At 36.9% G+C, this 18461-nt stretch overlaps 2 protein-coding genes across 4 annotated transcripts in view; one reads left to right on the top strand and one right to left on the bottom strand.

The window, feature by feature from the left end:
- The window catches only part of LOC120419988 (facilitated trehalose transporter Tret1), a 32326-nt gene extending 17296 nt beyond the window's left edge, over nt 1-15030 (top strand). For 2 of the 3 annotated variants that reach the window (XM_039582868.2, XM_052711156.1), the window contains exons 2-6: nt 8751-8875; nt 8998-9123; nt 9411-9582; nt 9643-10542; nt 13958-15030. In XM_039582868.2, the coding sequence (XP_039438802.1) occupies nt 8789-8875; nt 8998-9123; nt 9411-9582; nt 9643-10542; nt 13958-14145 (1473 nt within the window). In that variant the 5' untranslated portion in view covers nt 8751-8788 and the 3' untranslated portion in view covers nt 14146-15030. The remainder of the gene's footprint in view (nt 1-8750; nt 8876-8997; nt 9124-9410; nt 9583-9642; nt 10543-13957) is intronic. The other variant, XM_039582866.2, reaches the window with a different exon arrangement.
- LOC120419990 (RING-box protein 2) overlaps nt 1-17719 on the bottom strand; it is a 96175-nt gene extending 78456 nt beyond the window's left edge. Inside the window, exon 1 of the mRNA XM_039582872.2 lies at nt 17421-17719. Coding sequence (XP_039438806.1) covers nt 17421-17571 — 151 coding nt within the window. The 5' untranslated portion in view covers nt 17572-17719. The remainder of the gene's footprint in view (nt 1-17420) is intronic.
- Nucleotides 17720-18461: the final 742 nt, after the last annotated feature.

The following is an 18461-nucleotide window of genomic DNA, read 5'->3' as shown; positions in this document are numbered from 1 at the left end:
AGCCACAAAAAAAGTGCAAAATTGGCTGAACTTTCCGAAAGAGTTACTTTCAAAAACACACGACTAAGGTTTAGAGAGGTTGAAACTTTGAAAAACATGTCAAAAATCATCACATTTTCAAAAAATCTTTTTCGTAAATTTCTGATAACTTTTGAAGAATATTTGCAAGCCCCTTATGTTTATTCCCGAGCAGACGGAAATAACTTGGGAATAACAATTTTTTGATATTTGAAAATACTAGGCCAATAACATTTTATGTTATTTATAACGGAATCGACGTAACACCTTATAATGTGGCCCTCTTAAACCTTGCGGTTTCGTCAACGGATCCACAGGCGTGTATCGTTCTTTTTGCGACAAGACTCCGCTTCCCGGGTCTCCTAAGTGTGAAGGTATGGCACGGGGAGAGGGCACCGAATACCTATATTTACACTTAGAATTTTTTGCGTCCGCCTTCGGATTCGAACTGGCGACCTCTGGATTGTGAGTCTAGTGCGCGGTCCGATTGATCCACACAGACAGACTTGTTATTTATAACAAGATTTATTTTTGTTATTTATAACAAGCAGGGATGGAATAATCGCAAAAAAATCAATTTCGCTTGCGAACTTTCTTCACCCGCAAAAGAGAGAGGAGGCAAATCACGGAAAAGAAAATCGCTCTCGAAATTCTCCAAGAAAATCAATCTGCTGATGATTTTTTTTATAAATTTCCTTGTCAGCACCACTTAACAATATTTATTTAACTTTGTCTACACACATTGCCCATCTACAAAATGTGACAGGTCATTTTTCGACGTGTGACGTTACTCTTGCAAGTTTAATAGTGAAAAAGGTGTTCAACCGAATAATCAAGATTTTTTTAGATTCTTTTTACCGATCTTTCGTGCGGGAGAGAGGAGAGCCATGCTCCTTTCTGATTTTTTCTCTTGATGAACGTCCAGAGATTTTCTTTTGATGATGATTATTTCATCACTGATAACAAGATTTGTTTTTGTGATTGGATTTTTATTGCAATCACAGACTAATAACATTTTAAGTTATTCTTCGAAATCTTTATTATTATTTTTTTCTTAACAACTAATCCGATCATCCCAATAACAGTTGGAAATATTCTTCCATAACAAAAAACGTTAAGTTGTTTTGGCTTTCAACCAATATCAGACGAACAACAAATTTTGTTATGATATCATACTGTTATTAAACTCTTATGCAAAAATGGATTTCTCAATTTTATTTTAACAGTATTTGTTATTGAAATCCCGGGCAGACGGTAATATCAACATTTATGCCATTTCAATAACAAATACTGTTAAAATAACAGAAAGTGTTATGGAATCTTCTTGAAAAATCCATTTTTGCATAAGGGTTTAATAACAGTATGATATCATAACAAAATTTGTTATTCGTCTGATATTGATTGAAAGCCAAAACAACTGTGGAATAACAATTTTTTGTTATGGAAGAATACCTCCAACTGTAATTGGGAAGATCGGATTAGTTGTTAAAATAACCAAAAATAATAACAAAGATTTGTTCGAAGAATAACTAAAAATGTTATTAGGTTGTTATTACAATAACAATCCAATAACAAAAAAATCATAACGACAAATAACAAATCTTGTTATAAATAACATAAAATGTTATTTGCCTAGTATTTTCAAATATCAAAAAACAATTATTCCCAAGTTATTTCCGTCTGCTCGGGATGGCATGGATTTTGTTATTACCGTCTGCCCGGGTTGATCAAATATTGTTATTGCAGATTCAAAAAGAGAATTGATAATTTACATTGAGTGATAGGAAATCGCATCGATTAAAAAAAAAAAAGATGAAAAATGCCTTTTTTCGGCATCACATCGGAAGTCCAATCTTCACGTGTTTGCGCTACAAATCACTCAAAAATGTAAAAAAATTAAAGGGGTTGTACCGTCCCAACTACTGGAACTAAAATTAGAGAAAATTTTCACGGAAATCGAGATGGGTCGGGGCAACTTTTTTGAGTTCGTATGAGTTGGCGAAGAATTACCCTTTTAGAACTTTTCACATTTTTATAAACCCATATAAAAGTTAAAACTCATAATTTTTAACCCTCTACTGCCCAAATTTTTTTTTCGAAATTTTTTATTTTTCCCGTGTTCAGGAGGTCTTTTTGAGCAACTTTTGTTCTACGAAAAACTTTACCTCTCTTGTTTTATGTTTTTCTTGTTTCTTTTTTAGTATTTTAATTTTCATTTTTCTTGTTTAGTTTATGTTTGTTTTTGGTAGTATTTGGCCTATTTTACCACTTCCTATCATTACATTTTGCCTATCTAATTTTTTCAGGTTTTTACAGTCACTTTTTTAATTTTTTACTTGTTTTCACATTTTCTGCTATAAAATGGCACCATTATCATTTAAATTGTAAAAAAATGCGTAGAGGCATACTCTGGGACACTACAAAAATTACTGCATACTTCTTTTTACTTAAAATATAGGAAATGTTAGTGAATAACACAGCCAAAGTTGGCCCCTAAAAAAATTACATTTTCTAAAACATTGGCAAAGTCACATATAACAAGTCAAACTTCCAACCCATTAATATTCTAAAATTTTAAGAGTTCTTCATTCCAATGCTTTTTAAAGATCAAAAATTGGTTGAAAATCGGATTTTTGGCGATTTTTTAAATCGAAGCCCGTCTAAAGGCGGGGTTGCGTTGTAGAGGGTTAATTTACCCAAAGTTGGGCAGGTCCCATTGCTCAAAAATTGGATTTTTTTTTGCGTTTAGGGTGGTTTTAGCCAAAACTATTTTCGTGTTTTTGAACTAAATTTTGCTCATTTTGACGCAAAGCTTTTAATTAAAAAAATGTTTGAGTACGAAAATAATGTTATTGCATTCTCTGGTATATCAGACCTGAAAGGTGAAGAAATGAAATAAAAAAAAAACAATGATTTTGAGAAATCAAACTATTTTTTTTTCGAAATTGCCATAATATTTCATAAAAAAAAACAAAGCTAAAAATAGCAAAAAACAAATCGGAGTAGCTCGATACGACTTGTGACTCACTTGCACTGGTTAGAAACTCGCTCTAAAAATATAAAAGGGCGATGCCAATGCAAAATAATAATATGAATAATATTCTATAGCGAAAATCTAAGGAAAATTTACAATTGGACATAACAATGAGGGTTGGAAGCAAGGTAAGGTTCTTTTGAAAAATTACATTAGAATTGTAAAAACCCACCAATAACGAAATGCGCCCGGAATTTTTTTTTATATAAGTAAAATAAATCAATAGTTGCTTCAATCAGGACTTTGAATTCCGATAACATTTTTACGTCTTCGAGTTCTACTATGGCCAAATTCCTTCCTATAGCCAGTTCAAGGCAAAGTCACCCATCCAAATCGCCATAACGGTAGACGCGTAACTAGTCATCGCTCTCGTACTAAATTCCCGCAAAAAATGATTGCACCGTTCTGTTTAGAACGCTTAATTTCGCACTTCCTCGTTTCCAAATTCGTCGTCAACCCAGTTGATCCCAATAATTGGACTCCGTAATTGGACCCGCTTCGCCACTTTCGAAAATCATTGTCAATGTCTTGGTCAGCGAGTTTTGCTTGGGGGCTCGTCTTCAGTCGATCGAGCCCCCTTCTCGATAACTACTCGTGCTCATAGAAATTGCTTTTAAATTGACCGATATAAATCAACACCAATCGATGCCACATGGAGACGCACGGTGTGTCTGGTTGGTCTGGTGTGCGTTCCATCCATAGAGAATTTGCAGCAAAGCTAAAGGACACATGTCGCCACCTATGAGCAAGTAGCGTAAACCTATGATTTTTTGTAAAAATGTGTTTTTACCTTCAAAATCAACATTTTTATAAAACTTATGCCGTATTCGGATGAGAAAAATTATTTCCAACAATTTGGTGTACTACTTTCCAATATTTGTTTGATTTTTCTATGAGAAAACTGTAAATTTAGAAAAATATATTAATTTGGACTATTTGCTAAGAAAGTCTGTCAAAAATCAATAAAAATTGTTGAATATACGTAAACACATCTGTTATGAACTATATAACTGTTTGTGTCATTGATATATACGGGGAAACTATTTTTTCGTGTTCCAAAACATGTTTTTTGAAGGAAAAGTTCACAAATTTTTGCGCGCCCAAAAATTGATGTTCATAATTTTAAAGCAATTTTTTTTCTCGTCTTTTGCAACCAGTTTCATTAAGATTGATGCAGGGAATCATGAGAAATAAGCGATTTTGTTCTTCTATCCAGCAGAAAGGAATACGATTTTTGGCAAGTAACCTCATTTTGGCGCCACCTACATTTGAAACACAGTCGCGCTGCAAAACCTCAATTGTTTTGGTGGGATTTTATCTCGCTCGGGTTGCGATATCCTTCTTTATTTGCGTGTCGATTGATGGTCGACGCTTGTGAGGAGAGAGTTAGTGCGCACAGTGAAAAAATGTTACATGGTTTTCATGTAACAAAACGGGACATGACAAATTGTGCAAATTTTTTGTTAATTAAATGATATTTTACATCAAATCACATGTAAAAAAGTTACACGTAATTAATCAGTCTCAGGTCATGTAAATTTACATATTTTTTCTGTGCCCTCCAGCACAGTTGGAGCAGAGCAAGGATTCATATTTCAGCTGTCGCGTAGCGCGCGCATGGTAATGAGGAGAGCGCTCAATTGTCCTTTACGATTCGCGAACGTCGGAGGGTTGTCACGCGGCGATGGTCCCACTTTTGGCTGGCGATTTTTGACACTCACATTTCGGGACTCTCCTTTTTATGCGTGTGTGGAGATTCAGGCCAAGTGCAAACTGCCGGTTCCGGTTGCCGTGAAGATTGTGGAATTTTCTCGTGGAAGTTTTCTGATCCGCTAACGGAAGTGGAAACGTTCTGTGCGTCTTGGGCATCAATCAGAACGAAAAGTGGATAAATTACGCAAATCTCGTTGCTGCCGAAAATTGGACCGTCTGTCACCGACGTCGACGTCCACATATGGCCACAGTTGGAATGGTGCGTGTCCTGCCTTATCGTTATCGTGCATTTCCGTTTCAAACTTGAGCGTCCCCACTCCACGCGGTGGCGGGTACACGTTTTAGAATCTAGAACTGGGCTTCGCTTGAACCAGAATCAGACCATCTCGTCGCGTCCCGAGACTCCCCATCCTCCAACAGGCAAAAAAGAGTGGAAAGTTTTTCCGATTTTCCTCGCGTCCGGTCAGCGTCGCCACCGCCAACATTATCCCGCGTCGTCCAAAGGAAAACCCATCGGCGTCGCTGGCAGTGTGTACGATTATGTGTCGAAAAGGATGAGGAGGGTGCTCCCATTTCGCTGGACACTTGTTGATAAGCTTCTGCTTTGCCGCCGTCTCCATCGTCATCACCACCACCACCACAGTCAGACTTGATCTTGAGTGAAACACGAGAGAGAACACACAAATAGTGGAAAATGTGGATTGAGATTCCCGAGTGCTATGAGGTATTACGAAACGGTGATCTCCAGTGGAATTTTGGGGAAAATCTTGGTTCAAAATGGTTCAGTGAGGAAGAAATGTGCGTGTCCTAAATAAAGCACACCACCCACACCAGTGACGACGACGTCTACGTCTTGCGATATTTTTGCATTGGTTTAGCTTTTTGGTGTCCTTTCTTCCATCATTCGATGCTTTCTCAATGCTCTCATTTTCCAATGGGCTATCCCGATTGTTTTAGGGTACATCGTACAATTATGAACATAACATGTAAAAATTTGGCTTTCAATTAAATAAAGTGGTCACTGTTAAGTGATTCATGCACACGGTGTATTTTTCCAAAACATAATGATAAAACATTCGGCAAGTCTGAAATTTTTACACCATTATAAAAGGGCTCTTTCGCGACTTTTTTTTGGGTATACCGAAATATTTCGTCGGAAAAGTCACTAAAAACGATGAATTCAAGTATTCAGACACTCTAAATCACATATTTGACCTGCAATAAAAAGTTTCCGATCCAAATTTAACACAATTCTAGCTTCCTTTGAAATTACCCCACACAGTAACAAGTTTCTGTGTAAAATCGCATTCAAAAACATGTATATCACCTTTGTGTGCAAAAGCATGTAATATTGTATGAAAAAACGTGCGCACAAAAAGCATGTACGGAAGAAAAAAAGAGATTTTGCCAGGGCTCCGGCGATGGTCTGATATGAGCTACCGAACAACATTGGCAATATGGCGTCGTTTGTTTACAAACACGAGATTGTTTGTGGACGAACCGAAAAATTTAGTTTTTTGTAAAAATTTCTATAACTATTGTGCACTAACTTTAAGTCTTACAAAACAGGAAAAAAGTCATTTAATTCTAGAACAGATTTTTCAAAATTATTTGCATTCAATTTAGCCCGCTTTTATTGCGATTCTGATCAAGATTGAACATCAAATCATCGTGCAACAATTGCCACATCACCCATGCGGGAAACCGATAATGGGGTAATTCAGTCTGGGGTTCCAGGCTGTCAAAATTCCAAAACGTCATTGCCAATCTTCGGTTCGCTGCTTTTGTTCGTGTTTGAAGTTTTTTAAACATTAAACAACCCAAAACATTGATTATTTCATTAAAAAGCTGTTTGTTACCAGATAGATTCAGGTAGGCGGTCTCCATCACATAGCAAAAAATCCGATGGTAAAATCGCATGCAAAAGCATGCACATCACCTTTGTGAGAAAAATCACTTTATATTACACATTGCGTGTACAGTTTTTGTACCAACACCCAAACGGTTGTCATCATTTTGCTACACATTTGCATGGAATATATCAGAATCTGCATGAAAAATGTCCTCGTGCATTTTTTGCGATGTAGGGTATGACAATTTCATACCAATCGACGGGATTCAAGCCCGACACCTACAGAAGGGTGTGGCGCCTCAGCCCGCACGGCTATCAGACCGTTGAAGAGTGGAAACGATAAACGCCTATATGAGCTTGATACTTCGGTCAAGTAGATTTCCCGTACTGATGGGCTACATGTTTCTGGGTGTAAAATTACATGAAATTTAATAAAATAATGCATTTTTTAACGCTGAGGACTTTTACACGCACTATTTTTTTTAACTTTTATAATATTTGTGTCTGAAACATTATTTGAGGGTTTGGTGAGAGACTATGATTCATACAAATACACAAATATATGTAATTTGTCCATGATAAAAAAAATCGATTTAAACAAAATCAGTACAAGCTTATATTAATAAAAATAAACTGTTGACTCTTAAATAAAAACTGAATAAATGTTATGAAGAAAACTTAATATTTGTTCCGCTATTTTCACTAGAAACATAACAAATTAAGCTTTTTTGTCTGAAATTCATATGGACACAAGCAAAAAATCGCATTTTTAACAAATCCCCTTTTTGTATAAGTAAATAACTGTTCAACGAGATTATTACATTAATAGGAAATATTTAAAATAAAATAAAAACACGATAGTGAACTAAGACAACATTTCTAGATTAACCTTTAACTGCTCATATTTTTTTGTTTTTGTTGAGCAACTTTTGATCCGCGAAAAAGGTTTGTTGTCAAGTTTTCCGGTTTTGTATATATTTTTTTAAATATTTTTATATGCTTTTGCCAAATTTGTCTCGTTTAGTATTTCTAGATAAAATTTTCAAAAGGTCCTATCGGCATAGGAAACCCATGAATCATAGGTTATTTTGAATATTTACTCTAGATTTGTTTATAATTGGTAATAATCATTGTTTTACAAGTCGCATTTTTTTACATTTCTGGTAAATTTTTCATTTGGCTTATATTTCAAATTCTTTACTATAAAATGGATTCGTTAGCTTACAGGCTGCGCCAAATTGTAATAAAACATATATAGGACTTTACAAAAAGACTGACATCGACATTTTGACATAAAAGTAGGATATTTGGTTAGAAACATGCCCGAAGTCAACACAAAACAAAAATATTAAAACATTGGCAAAGTTACGTTAAACGAGAAAATCATCAAATCTAAGATTTTCAATAATCTGATAGTTCTCATTCCCTATGCTTTTTGAAAATTGGCGAATTTTTGGATTATAGCCCGTCTAGAGGTGGAGATAATTCTTAGACAGCTAAGCTAAAAAACAGCTGGTTCTAGTGCGTATTTTGATATAGATGATTATTATTATGTTGATTATTCATTCAATTTTTTATTAAGAGAATTTTCCGAATAGCATCAAATTTGGACCAAGATTACATCAAATCATTCACATACATTCTCTAGTATTATTTTTGCTTTTGTTTTTTTTTTGTAGCAAAACAAGAGCTATATTATTCAGCTATAACATAGCACCATTTCTAGTGATTAACTAAATTCTCCGGGTGAAAAAGGCAGGTCCAAAAAGGTCACTTTACCCTACTCATATGCACAGACAATGCTGGCCTACAACAAAACCCACACACTCCATCACAGTTTCAATTATGTTGGAACGACATAGACCAGAAGCACCTCGTCTTGTTGCTCCCTTTTTTTGGGAAGTTTATCAGTATTAGACGTTAGGAGAGAAGCGTTGCCGTGTGTCTGGCCGGCCGTTGATTAATTCAAACGTGCGTTCTGGAGTATAAAATTGACCACCTCGAATTTAAACTCGCTCAGTACTCGATCTAGAACGAAAGCGTCCGTGCACGCGTTGATAACGAATGATCTTGAATCGGAAGAAGCTGAATACGCGTGGCATTTAGTGATTTTTGTACATGTTTTTCGCGCAGTTTTCAGCAAGTGCCGACGACACTCACTGACCGCCGCCATGGTTAAGCTGTTGATGCGCGCAGACACCCACGTGTCCTTCACGGTGCCCGCGGAAGAACCGGTGGCCAAGTGCACATTTTCGCAGGTTTATAGTTTTATTCTTTTTTAAAAGTGCAATTTTCCTAAAGCTCAATAGCAAGCAACGAAAAAACAAGTGTCCATAAACAGTGTAAAGTAACATCGTTATTCTTATGATTTTTCTTCAAGGTCTTGGCAGCACTCTCGGTCTCGCTAGGTTCCATGGTTGTGGGATTCTCGTCAGCGTACACCTCGCCGGCGCTGGTGTCCATGAAGGATCGCAACATCACCTCATTCGAAGTCACAGATCAGTCGGTAAGTGGGAAGTAAAAATGTCGAGTATCCTTGGGTAATGATAAGCCTAATCAAATGAAAAAAAGCATTTGCTACGTCATTCGTGGAATCCAGATGAATCGATAGTAAAACCAAAATACGGCACCAAAGTGCGTCCATTTTTGTTTGTTGCGAAACATCTAAAAATAGCACTCTCTGCCACCGCATCTTCTTCGTCGTCAACATCTCACTCAAGGATACTCCATTGGTACTGGCTTTCGATTAAAGTGCGTTTACTAAATGTGCGTTGTTTTTCCCTTCTGACACAGGGTTCATGGGTCGGCGGTATTATGCCCTTGGCCGGTCTGGTGGGCGGCATTCTCGGCGGCCCGCTGATTGAGTACCTCGGTAGAAAGAACACCATCCTGGCGACCGCAACTCCGTTCATCATCTCGTGGCTGTTGATTGCCTGCGCTACCCACGTGGCGATGGTGCTGGTTGGTAAGTTATCGAGACAATCAAACAACTGATCAGTTGATAATGATGGCTTTCCCCCCTCAGGTCGTGCCCTGTCCGGTTTCTCGGTGGGTGTGGCATCGCTGTCACTGCCGGTGTACCTCGGCGAGACGGTCCAGCCGGAAGTTCGCGGCACGCTCGGGCTGTTACCCACTGCCTTTGGTAACATTGGCATCCTGTTGTGCTTCGTGGCGGGAAATTACATGGACTGGTCCGAGCTGGCATTCCTCGGTGCGACCCTGCCCGTGCCCTTCCTCATCCTGATGTTTTTGATTCCGGAGACTCCCCGCTGGTACGTCTCGCGAGGACGTGACGACCGTGCCCGTAAAGCCCTGCAGTGGCTGCGCGGAAAGAAGGCCGACGTAGACCCGGAACTGAAGGGTATCATCAAGTCGCACCAGGACGCCGAACGACATGCCTCGCAGAGCGCCATGCTGGACCTGCTCAAAAAGACCAACCTCAAACCGCTGATGATCTCGCTCGGCCTGATGTTCTTCCAGCAGCTGTCCGGTATCAACGCCGTCATCTTCTACACCGTACAGATCTTCCAGGACGCCGGCTCCACCATCGACGAGAACCTTTGCACGATCATCGTCGGTGTGGTGAACTTTATCGCGACCTTCATCGCCACCCTGCTGATCGATCGCCTCGGCAGAAAGATGCTCCTGTACATCTCGGACATTGCCATGATCATCACGCTGATGACGCTCGGTGGGTTCTTCTACGTGAAAAACAACGGGGGCGATGTGTCCCACATCGGATGGCTGCCGCTGGCGTCGTTCGTGATATTCGTGCTCGGCTTTTCGCTCGGATTTGGGCCCATTCCGTGGCTGATGATGGGTGAGATCCTGCCCGGCAAGATCCGTGGATCGGCCGCATCGGTCGCCACCGCCTTTAACTGGTCGTGCACGTTCGTGGTGACGAAAACTTTTGCTGACGTTATTGGTGAGTAATTCAGATTCTTGTAAATTTAATCGCTCTACAACCCAATTAAAAAAATCGCCAAAAAACAAATTTTTCAAACAATTTGTGGTCTTTAAAAAGCATTGGAAATAAGGACTCGTAATTTCTTAAATATTTGCGGTTAAGATGATTTTACTTTTTAGTGTGACTTTGCCAATGTTTTGAAAAAAAAAATGCATTTTATCAGAGTCAACATTGGACGCGTGACTAATATTCTCTGTATTTTTAATAAAGAAAAGTTTGCAGTAATTTTTGTTATGTCCCAGATTATGTTTTGGCGCACTTTGTTGCGACCTAATAAGGCTGGTACAAATTTTATTTAAAGTTTTTGTTTTACGGGTGAATAATGCATTTTCCAATAGTTTTTTCATTGAAATATTGAAATTTCGGCTTGTAATTTCAATTATTATACACAGTAAAAAAAATCATGGTAATATTACATCTGGGAAGGGATACATCTTTTATGTCAGAAAAAATGTGTAATTTTACCACTATTCTGGTGTAATGTCTTTTTTCAGTCTAAATTGAGGTAAAATTACATCATAAAAGAGGTAATATTCAACCTTCCAAAATCACACCTTCCAAATTTACATATTTTTTTACTGTGTAGAGCAATTCCAGCTCCTCTACGATTTCAATGAAAATTTGTTGACATGTTATCCTAGGCCTATAAAACCCATTTTTATGTAAATAGAGCCAATTGTACTCGAAAATAACATTTGAGAAGGGCGTTAGTTATTGAAATATTTTTTTATTTTGTAATTTAAAAATTACTGTATCTCAAAGCCGTTGCATCGTATCGATAAGTGGTCAAAGACAAACTTGTTGGAAATTGGACGGGCTTTCTGAAAAAAAAAAACACTGAATGAAAAAAAAACACGCCACTTTTATGAGTTTTACAATTTTTAAGTTTTTAAGTTAAATTTAAAGGTGACTAACGAAAAATGCAGGATGGTATGTCTCTCCTAAAAAATACACAAATCATTTACTAAAACTGCTTTTTTATGGAAAGTGGTCTAAACGTCAGAATTTTCAAATTCTGATAGTGGGAATCGATTCCCCAGGCAATTTTACATAAAAGTCTCCATATTGACCATTGTTCTATGTCCAATCCTTGTGAAGATACAGGGGTAATTCTCTACCAACTCACACGAAATCGGGAAAAGTTGCCCCGACCCCTCTTCGATTTGCGTGAAACTTTGTCCTAAGGGGTAACTTTTGTCCCTGATCACGAATCCGAGGTCCGTTTTTTGATATCTCGTGACGGAGGGGTGGTACGACCCCTTCCATTTTTGAACATGCGAAAAAAGAGGTGTTTTTCAATAATTTGCGGCCTGAAACGGTGATGAGATAGAAATTTGGTGTCAAAGGGACTTTTATGTAAAATTAGACGCCCGATTTGATGCCGTACTCAGAATTTCGAAAAAAACGTATTTTTCATCGATAAAAACACTTAAAAAGTTTTAAAAACTCTGCCATTTTCCGTTACTTAACTGTAATTTTTTTTGGAACATGTCATTTTATGGGAAATTTAATGTACTTTTCGAATCTACATTGACCCAGAAGGGTCATTTTTTCATTTAGAACAAAATTTTTCATTTTAAAATTTCGTGTTTCTTCTAATTTTGCAGGGTAATTTTTTAGAGTGTAACAATGTAATACAAAGTTGTAGAGCAGACAATTACAAAAATTTTGATATATAAACATAAGGGGTTTGCTTGTAACCATCACGAGTTATCGCGATTTTACGAAAAAAAAGTTTTGAAAAAGTTGGTCGTCGTTAATCATGGCCGTTCATGGTTACCCGCGACAGACACATACCGTAAAACGGGGTGACTTTGATAGCCGGGGTGACTTTGATAGGTTTGCGATTTTTCCGCAAAATGAAGATTACATTTAAAATACGTAAGGAATGGTTCAGAAACATACTGACCGTGGTAGAGAAGTGTTCAAAGTACCTCAAGAAGAACTTTTCATAAATTTTTGAAAGGTTTATAAAGTTAGTTAACTATAGTTAAGAAAATGTTGATGGAAGTCATTATTTTAAACTTCTCAAAGTGTCATGATTTTCTCAATGAACATGATTTTTAATCGGAAAACGGAATGCACTTTCGGATTCTTTGGACAATTTTCCACTAGGAGAAGGTTAAATAAGTTTGTAAATAATAAATAATATGTGCTTTTGGAACACAATTTAAAAAAAATCTCCAAACTTATAGGCAATTTCAGTTGAACAAATTTCATGTAAAATGTGCAAACTTGTGATTCGTGCTTCGAATTCAGTATAAAATGCAATATAAATCGATAATTTTATAAACAAAACTAGTTTTAACAAATTTTAGGCAAAACTCGTGATGTTTATAAGCAAACCCCTTATGTTTATATATTAAAATTTTTGTAATTGTCTGCTCTACAACTTTGTAGAACATTGTTACACTCTAAAAAATAACCCTGCAAAGTTAGAAAAAACACGAAATTTTAAAATGAAAAATTTTGTTCTAAATGAAAAAATGACCCTTCTGAGTTTTTAAAACTTTTTAGTGTTTTTATCAATGAAAAATGCGTTTTTTCGGAATTCTGAGTACGCCATCAAATCGGGCGTCTAATTACCCACAGCGGCTTTCAAAATAAAAAAAAATGTTGAAAAAATAAGGTTTTTTTGTGGTTTTTGGCAATTTCTCTAAGACAGATTTAGTTTTTCAGTCTCGAAAATATTTTTACCGAAAAGCTCGTCCGATTCCGATTTATTTCATTATAAAATTACAAAATTTGGATTTTTTTAACAGCATGATTAATCGGGATAAATTACAAAAAAATACCAGTCTGTATTTAAAAAAAAAAAAAAACATTGCATTTCCACTAAAATGACATGTCTCACGATTTATTATACAGCTTTGAATTTTATTTTTTAAACTTTTTGATAACTGAAGGTATTATTAGCGTAATTTGGTAATTTCGAAAAGATTCGAAGAGTGGATGATTTTGAGCTACAAATGACTTATTTCGAATGCTAAAATTGGAAAATACCACCCTTCCGTCACGGGGTATCGGAAAATCTGGAGTTTAAAGGTCCAATAAACAAAATTCCAAATTTAGCTTATTTATTGTTTTTGTCACACAAAAAACACTCAAAAAGCAAAAAAATAAAAAAAAAAGTTGTAATTCCATATTAAAAAAAAAAACAAAACTCTTGGAATGAACCTCGAATTCCTAATCAGAGACCAAAATCAGCCCTTAGGAAGTTTCACGAAAAGCAAAGACGCGACTTTTTCCGATTTCGTATAAGTTCGTTATTCTGTAATTCTGAAAATACATCAGTATAAAGTTTGAAGAAATGTTTTGTCCAGAAAGAAAGAAAAAAAATATAAATTGTTATTATTTCTCTCTCTCTTTACAGCCGCCATCGGAACGCACGGTGCCTTCTGGTTGTTCGGCTCGGTGTGCGTGGTCGGTTTGGTGTTCGTGATAATGTACGTGCCGGAGACGCAGGGCAAATCCCTGGAGGACATTGAGCGGAAGATGTGCGGCCGCGTCCGGCGAATGAGCTCGGTGGCCAACATTAAGCCGCTGTCGTTCAACATGTAAACATAGAATACACACACACACCCACACACACAAACACTCAGTGAGATGATCGTTCGATTCGTGGCTTGATTCAAAAAGAAAGTAGAGGAAAAGTGAATGGTTTTTAAAACAGTTAGCTAAGAGACTTTAATGTGATATGTCATTTAGATGAAGAAAAATGAAAAGATTAACCGCCCTCATAGAGGGGTTCGAAGAAAAAAAAATCTAGCAGAGAAGATGTAGGACGCAATAGTTTAAAACTGAAAACAAACGGTAGAATAGCAGACAGATTTAGTTTTATTGATTGCAACTCTTTTATTTCACGTTCGATTTTTACAATATTTATGAAACTAGTACCATAAATTTTGCCTAAAATGAGATTTACAGTAGACAGCTAAATAAAGAAAATAATATTGTATATATTTAATAATATTAAGTTTAACTAAAGGCATTGAGTTAAGCGAGTTCCTTTCACGATGATTGGTCGAACTAGAATCCAATCGAAGGAATTCAAAACATAAAACGCCTAGCATGACAGATTGCTTCTATAGTACTAATACGGCCAATTGAAAATACCAAAAATTAGACGTAAATATTATTTTTAGTTGTTCCGCAGAAAAAGAGGCAACACTAGAATACAGAAGAAAATAAAACAATCAAAACAGATGACCGGAATCTCTATTTTCTTTCCTTTGAAATCATCGAATCTCCAGAACAAAAGTGTTTGCGACATTGTACGGTTGCAGAACGGAAGAAAAACGATCATGCAGCTATATTTTTTGTAACGACAGGTAAACAAAAAACTATAATGTATACATAAGACAACCTCAGTTTCATCAATATGTATAATTGAAATGATTATTTAATGTATGAAAATTGAAAAATAAATAGTAATTAAAACCATTAGTGAAAGTGTTTTACTTTAATTCTACTAACGCAAGGGTGACCAAAGTATGGCCCGTGGACTCATTATGAATGATCATGTAAAATGTCCCTTCTACCATATTTAAAGTGATTTTTTTAAATGAAGGTTTTTTTTCTTCTTTTTTTTTGTTAACATTAAACTAATTATTTATACATATTTTGATCCCGATTGAAATGACATTTGGATAACGAATATGATTGACCACCATCTGATTCAGGCAGAACAAAATTCATGGCAATTTTATTCAAGTTGGAGGAATAACTGTTGGAAAATACTTTCGTTACGAATTTTCGGACTTGATTTAATACGCCGTTACATACATTTTTCAAGGTTTATGTCACCCCTTACATACTATATTTCAAAAAATAGTTGCAGTGTCTTAAAAAAAATCAATATTTGTTGTAGCATGGCAAATGCAATAAAAAGGTTATGAGTAATATCATTTAGCTATTTTTGGTTTTGTTGATAAAGGCATTTTGTTTTATAAATTCAAATATCGAGATTTCATTTTTTAAACTATCAATTTTCCACATTTTCCCCGCAAGCTCACGTGAGCTTAAAATTTTGGCAGCCATACAAAACTTTGGCCACTAAGGCCATGTAAAAAAAATCCTCCTTCAAAAAATCCCCAAAAATCAGCGGACAAAATAAATAATTATTGCTCAATATTTGATAAAACTTGTACTATTGATTGTAAACTGTTCAAAATACATTGTATAACTTTAATTTTTTTATTTTCATCGCTTCACTTCACTTCAGTTTTAGACTTTTTGCAAATTTTGGAGTTAGGGACCACAGATCGGAAAAAGAAAAAAAACTTTTTTTTGCATAAATTCTTCGATGTCTTGCAGATTTTTGGTAAAGCATAACTGTAATAATGTATAGAGAGCGTTCTTTTACAGCCCAGACTCGATAATCCGAAGGCTTTTGAAAAATTTCTTTTCGGATAATCGAATCACGAATCATCACGATCAACAATTTTTAAATCCAAGATGGCGGCCAAAAGGCGGCGATCAAATATTTAAAAAATGCGTTTTGTATTTTGATAGGCAAACAACAACTCAAATTTTATGTAAAAAAAGATGACAATACATAATATACGAAAACATTTTTTTGTCTGAGTTTCGATACATACATACATACAAACCTTCGGATAATCGAGGCTTCGGATAAATATTTTTAAACTTCCCTTGTTTACAAACTTTAAAAATAAACGTATGCAGCGTCAAACGACTCACAAAACCTTCCCCACCCCCCAACTGCGTTATGTAATAAAAGAACACTCCCTAAAGCATGTTGTAATACATTTTGCTTCAAAATTTGGAAAAATGGGCATGCAATTTATTTATTTGTAGGAGTCTAATTGAAGAAAAGCTACAAAGTTGATTACTCATTGGGAAGATCTTTCGATTACATATCAAACGAGGGGTCGAATGACGGTTCCGGACACTGTTTTCTTTGAAATTAGTGAGATCCGGTTCCGACAAAATTACAAAAAGTCATGAAACACGCACATGTCAAGTCACACCATCCAAGACAGCCTTGATCAGCCGAGTCAGTTTGTCTGGGAATCCGTTCTCGTGCATAACCTTCCATAGCTGCTCGCGGCCGCATTGAAATCGATGAAAATGCGATGTGTGAGCACGTTGTACTCACGAAATTTCTCGAAGATTTGTCGGTGAAAAAATATTTAGTCCGCGCTAGCGCGAGTGCCAGTGAAGCCCGTCTGGTCGGGCTCAACGAACCTCCCTGCATGGGATGACAGCTAACTGCAGAGGATCTGGGAGAGGATTTTGTAGGCAGCGTTGATAAGCGTGATGCCGCGGTAGTTGTCGCAGTGCAACTTATCCATCATTTTTTAGATGGGACACACGACACCATCAGATCTTAGAAATCACGCCCTTGCCAGTTTCTCAAATTCATATTTGAAGAGTTAACCGATCATTACAAGCGGCTCTATTGTTCTTCAACTTCCTGATCTCCCCCTTCACCGTCTCCAGACCGGGCATTGGGAACTGTTCATCAGCTGCGGGTGCTTCAAGGTTGACTCCTACGCCAACCCCGTAAGCTTCATTGCCGTTGAGGTGCTCGTTGAAGTACTGTTTCGACCTATCCGACACATAGCTTTTATTCGAAAACGATTTTTAGACTGTTTCAAGCGGAATCTTTGCAGAACAGGTGGTAGAAGATACCTTTCCACTCGAGAACTGATTGCCATCACGGAGCCGTACATCTATTTGAATAATTCCTAGAGCTAATCGAGATAATATTGCTATGATCTCCTGGGGGTCTTATTAGAAGCGATTTCCTTCCTTCTTTCACGCATTGTCGGGTGGTTGGCTGGCCATTGCTGACAGCCGCAGCTACTTACCCATGACCTGGACACGGCAAATAGCGCAAGTATCGCACTCAACATCCCAGCTCCACATGGCCACGGCGTTCCACTTTTTCAGCGTAAACATCTTATCCGGCTTGACTTCGGTGTCGAACTTGTCGCACGAATTCTCGTTCTCGTCCGCCATCTCTCTCACTTGTCACTTGTCACGTTAGATACGGCACAACGCGATTAAAACACAGAATTCGAAAGAAACCCGGCGGAAATAGAAATGACGACGATGTTCCGAGACGGTCCGCGCACTTTGCGTTGAATCGAGCCAAACATAAACAAACGCAGCGACGCGAAAATCAGCTGATGGCGAACTGTCAGTGGCAGTGTTGCCACTTGCTAGCTTAGGAGGACTGTATCAGTTCGTGAAATGTATGTATTGGGTCCGTATCATCCTGTGGATTTTGGTGTACCTTCAAAACACGAATTTAAATCTTAATAAATTAAATACTTAAATAATTTATTTATTATTTACTCAGGTAGGGGAACAGCATCTAATTCCAGCGTGCCTCTAATGTTGGCAGGTCAGAACTTTGACATTCAATTAAAGCTAATTAAAAGCGTTTTCAACAATGAGAAGTGAGCAAGCAAGTTTCTATCAAAAGTTTTGCAAAATTAGTTGTTTAAATAGTGAAAATCAGCAAATTGGATGGAGTTACGAGCGAGTGCTTAACCTGCCAAACATACGAGAATTTCCCCTATTTACCTAGACTCTAGATTTAGAAACAAAATCTGAAAAGATGGTTGTACAATTTGTCTGTACAACCACAGACAACAGACGTAGCGGCTAGAACAAAATAATTTGAAAATCGTGTGTAAAAACATGGCTGCCGCATCCTGCTAATCTACTAGCGCCATCTGTTAGCCTATTGCCACTCTCTAAAGCAGCCATGATGGTTTTCTGAGAAGGTGTGTTTGAAAATGCATCACCCAGAAATGTTTAAAAAATATATTATTTCAATTTTTCGAAATAAAAATTAAAAATGTAAAGACTATGTTTTTATGCTATAGTAAATCTACTTTAAT

The sequence above is a fragment of the Culex pipiens genome, chromosome 3 (assembly GCF_016801865.2).
Source record: "Culex pipiens pallens isolate TS chromosome 3, TS_CPP_V2, whole genome shotgun sequence".
Taxonomy (NCBI): Eukaryota; Metazoa; Arthropoda; class Insecta; order Diptera; family Culicidae; genus Culex; species Culex pipiens.
The sequence above is the reverse complement of the archived record's forward strand: the minus strand, read 5'-3'. Positions and strand labels throughout refer to the sequence as shown.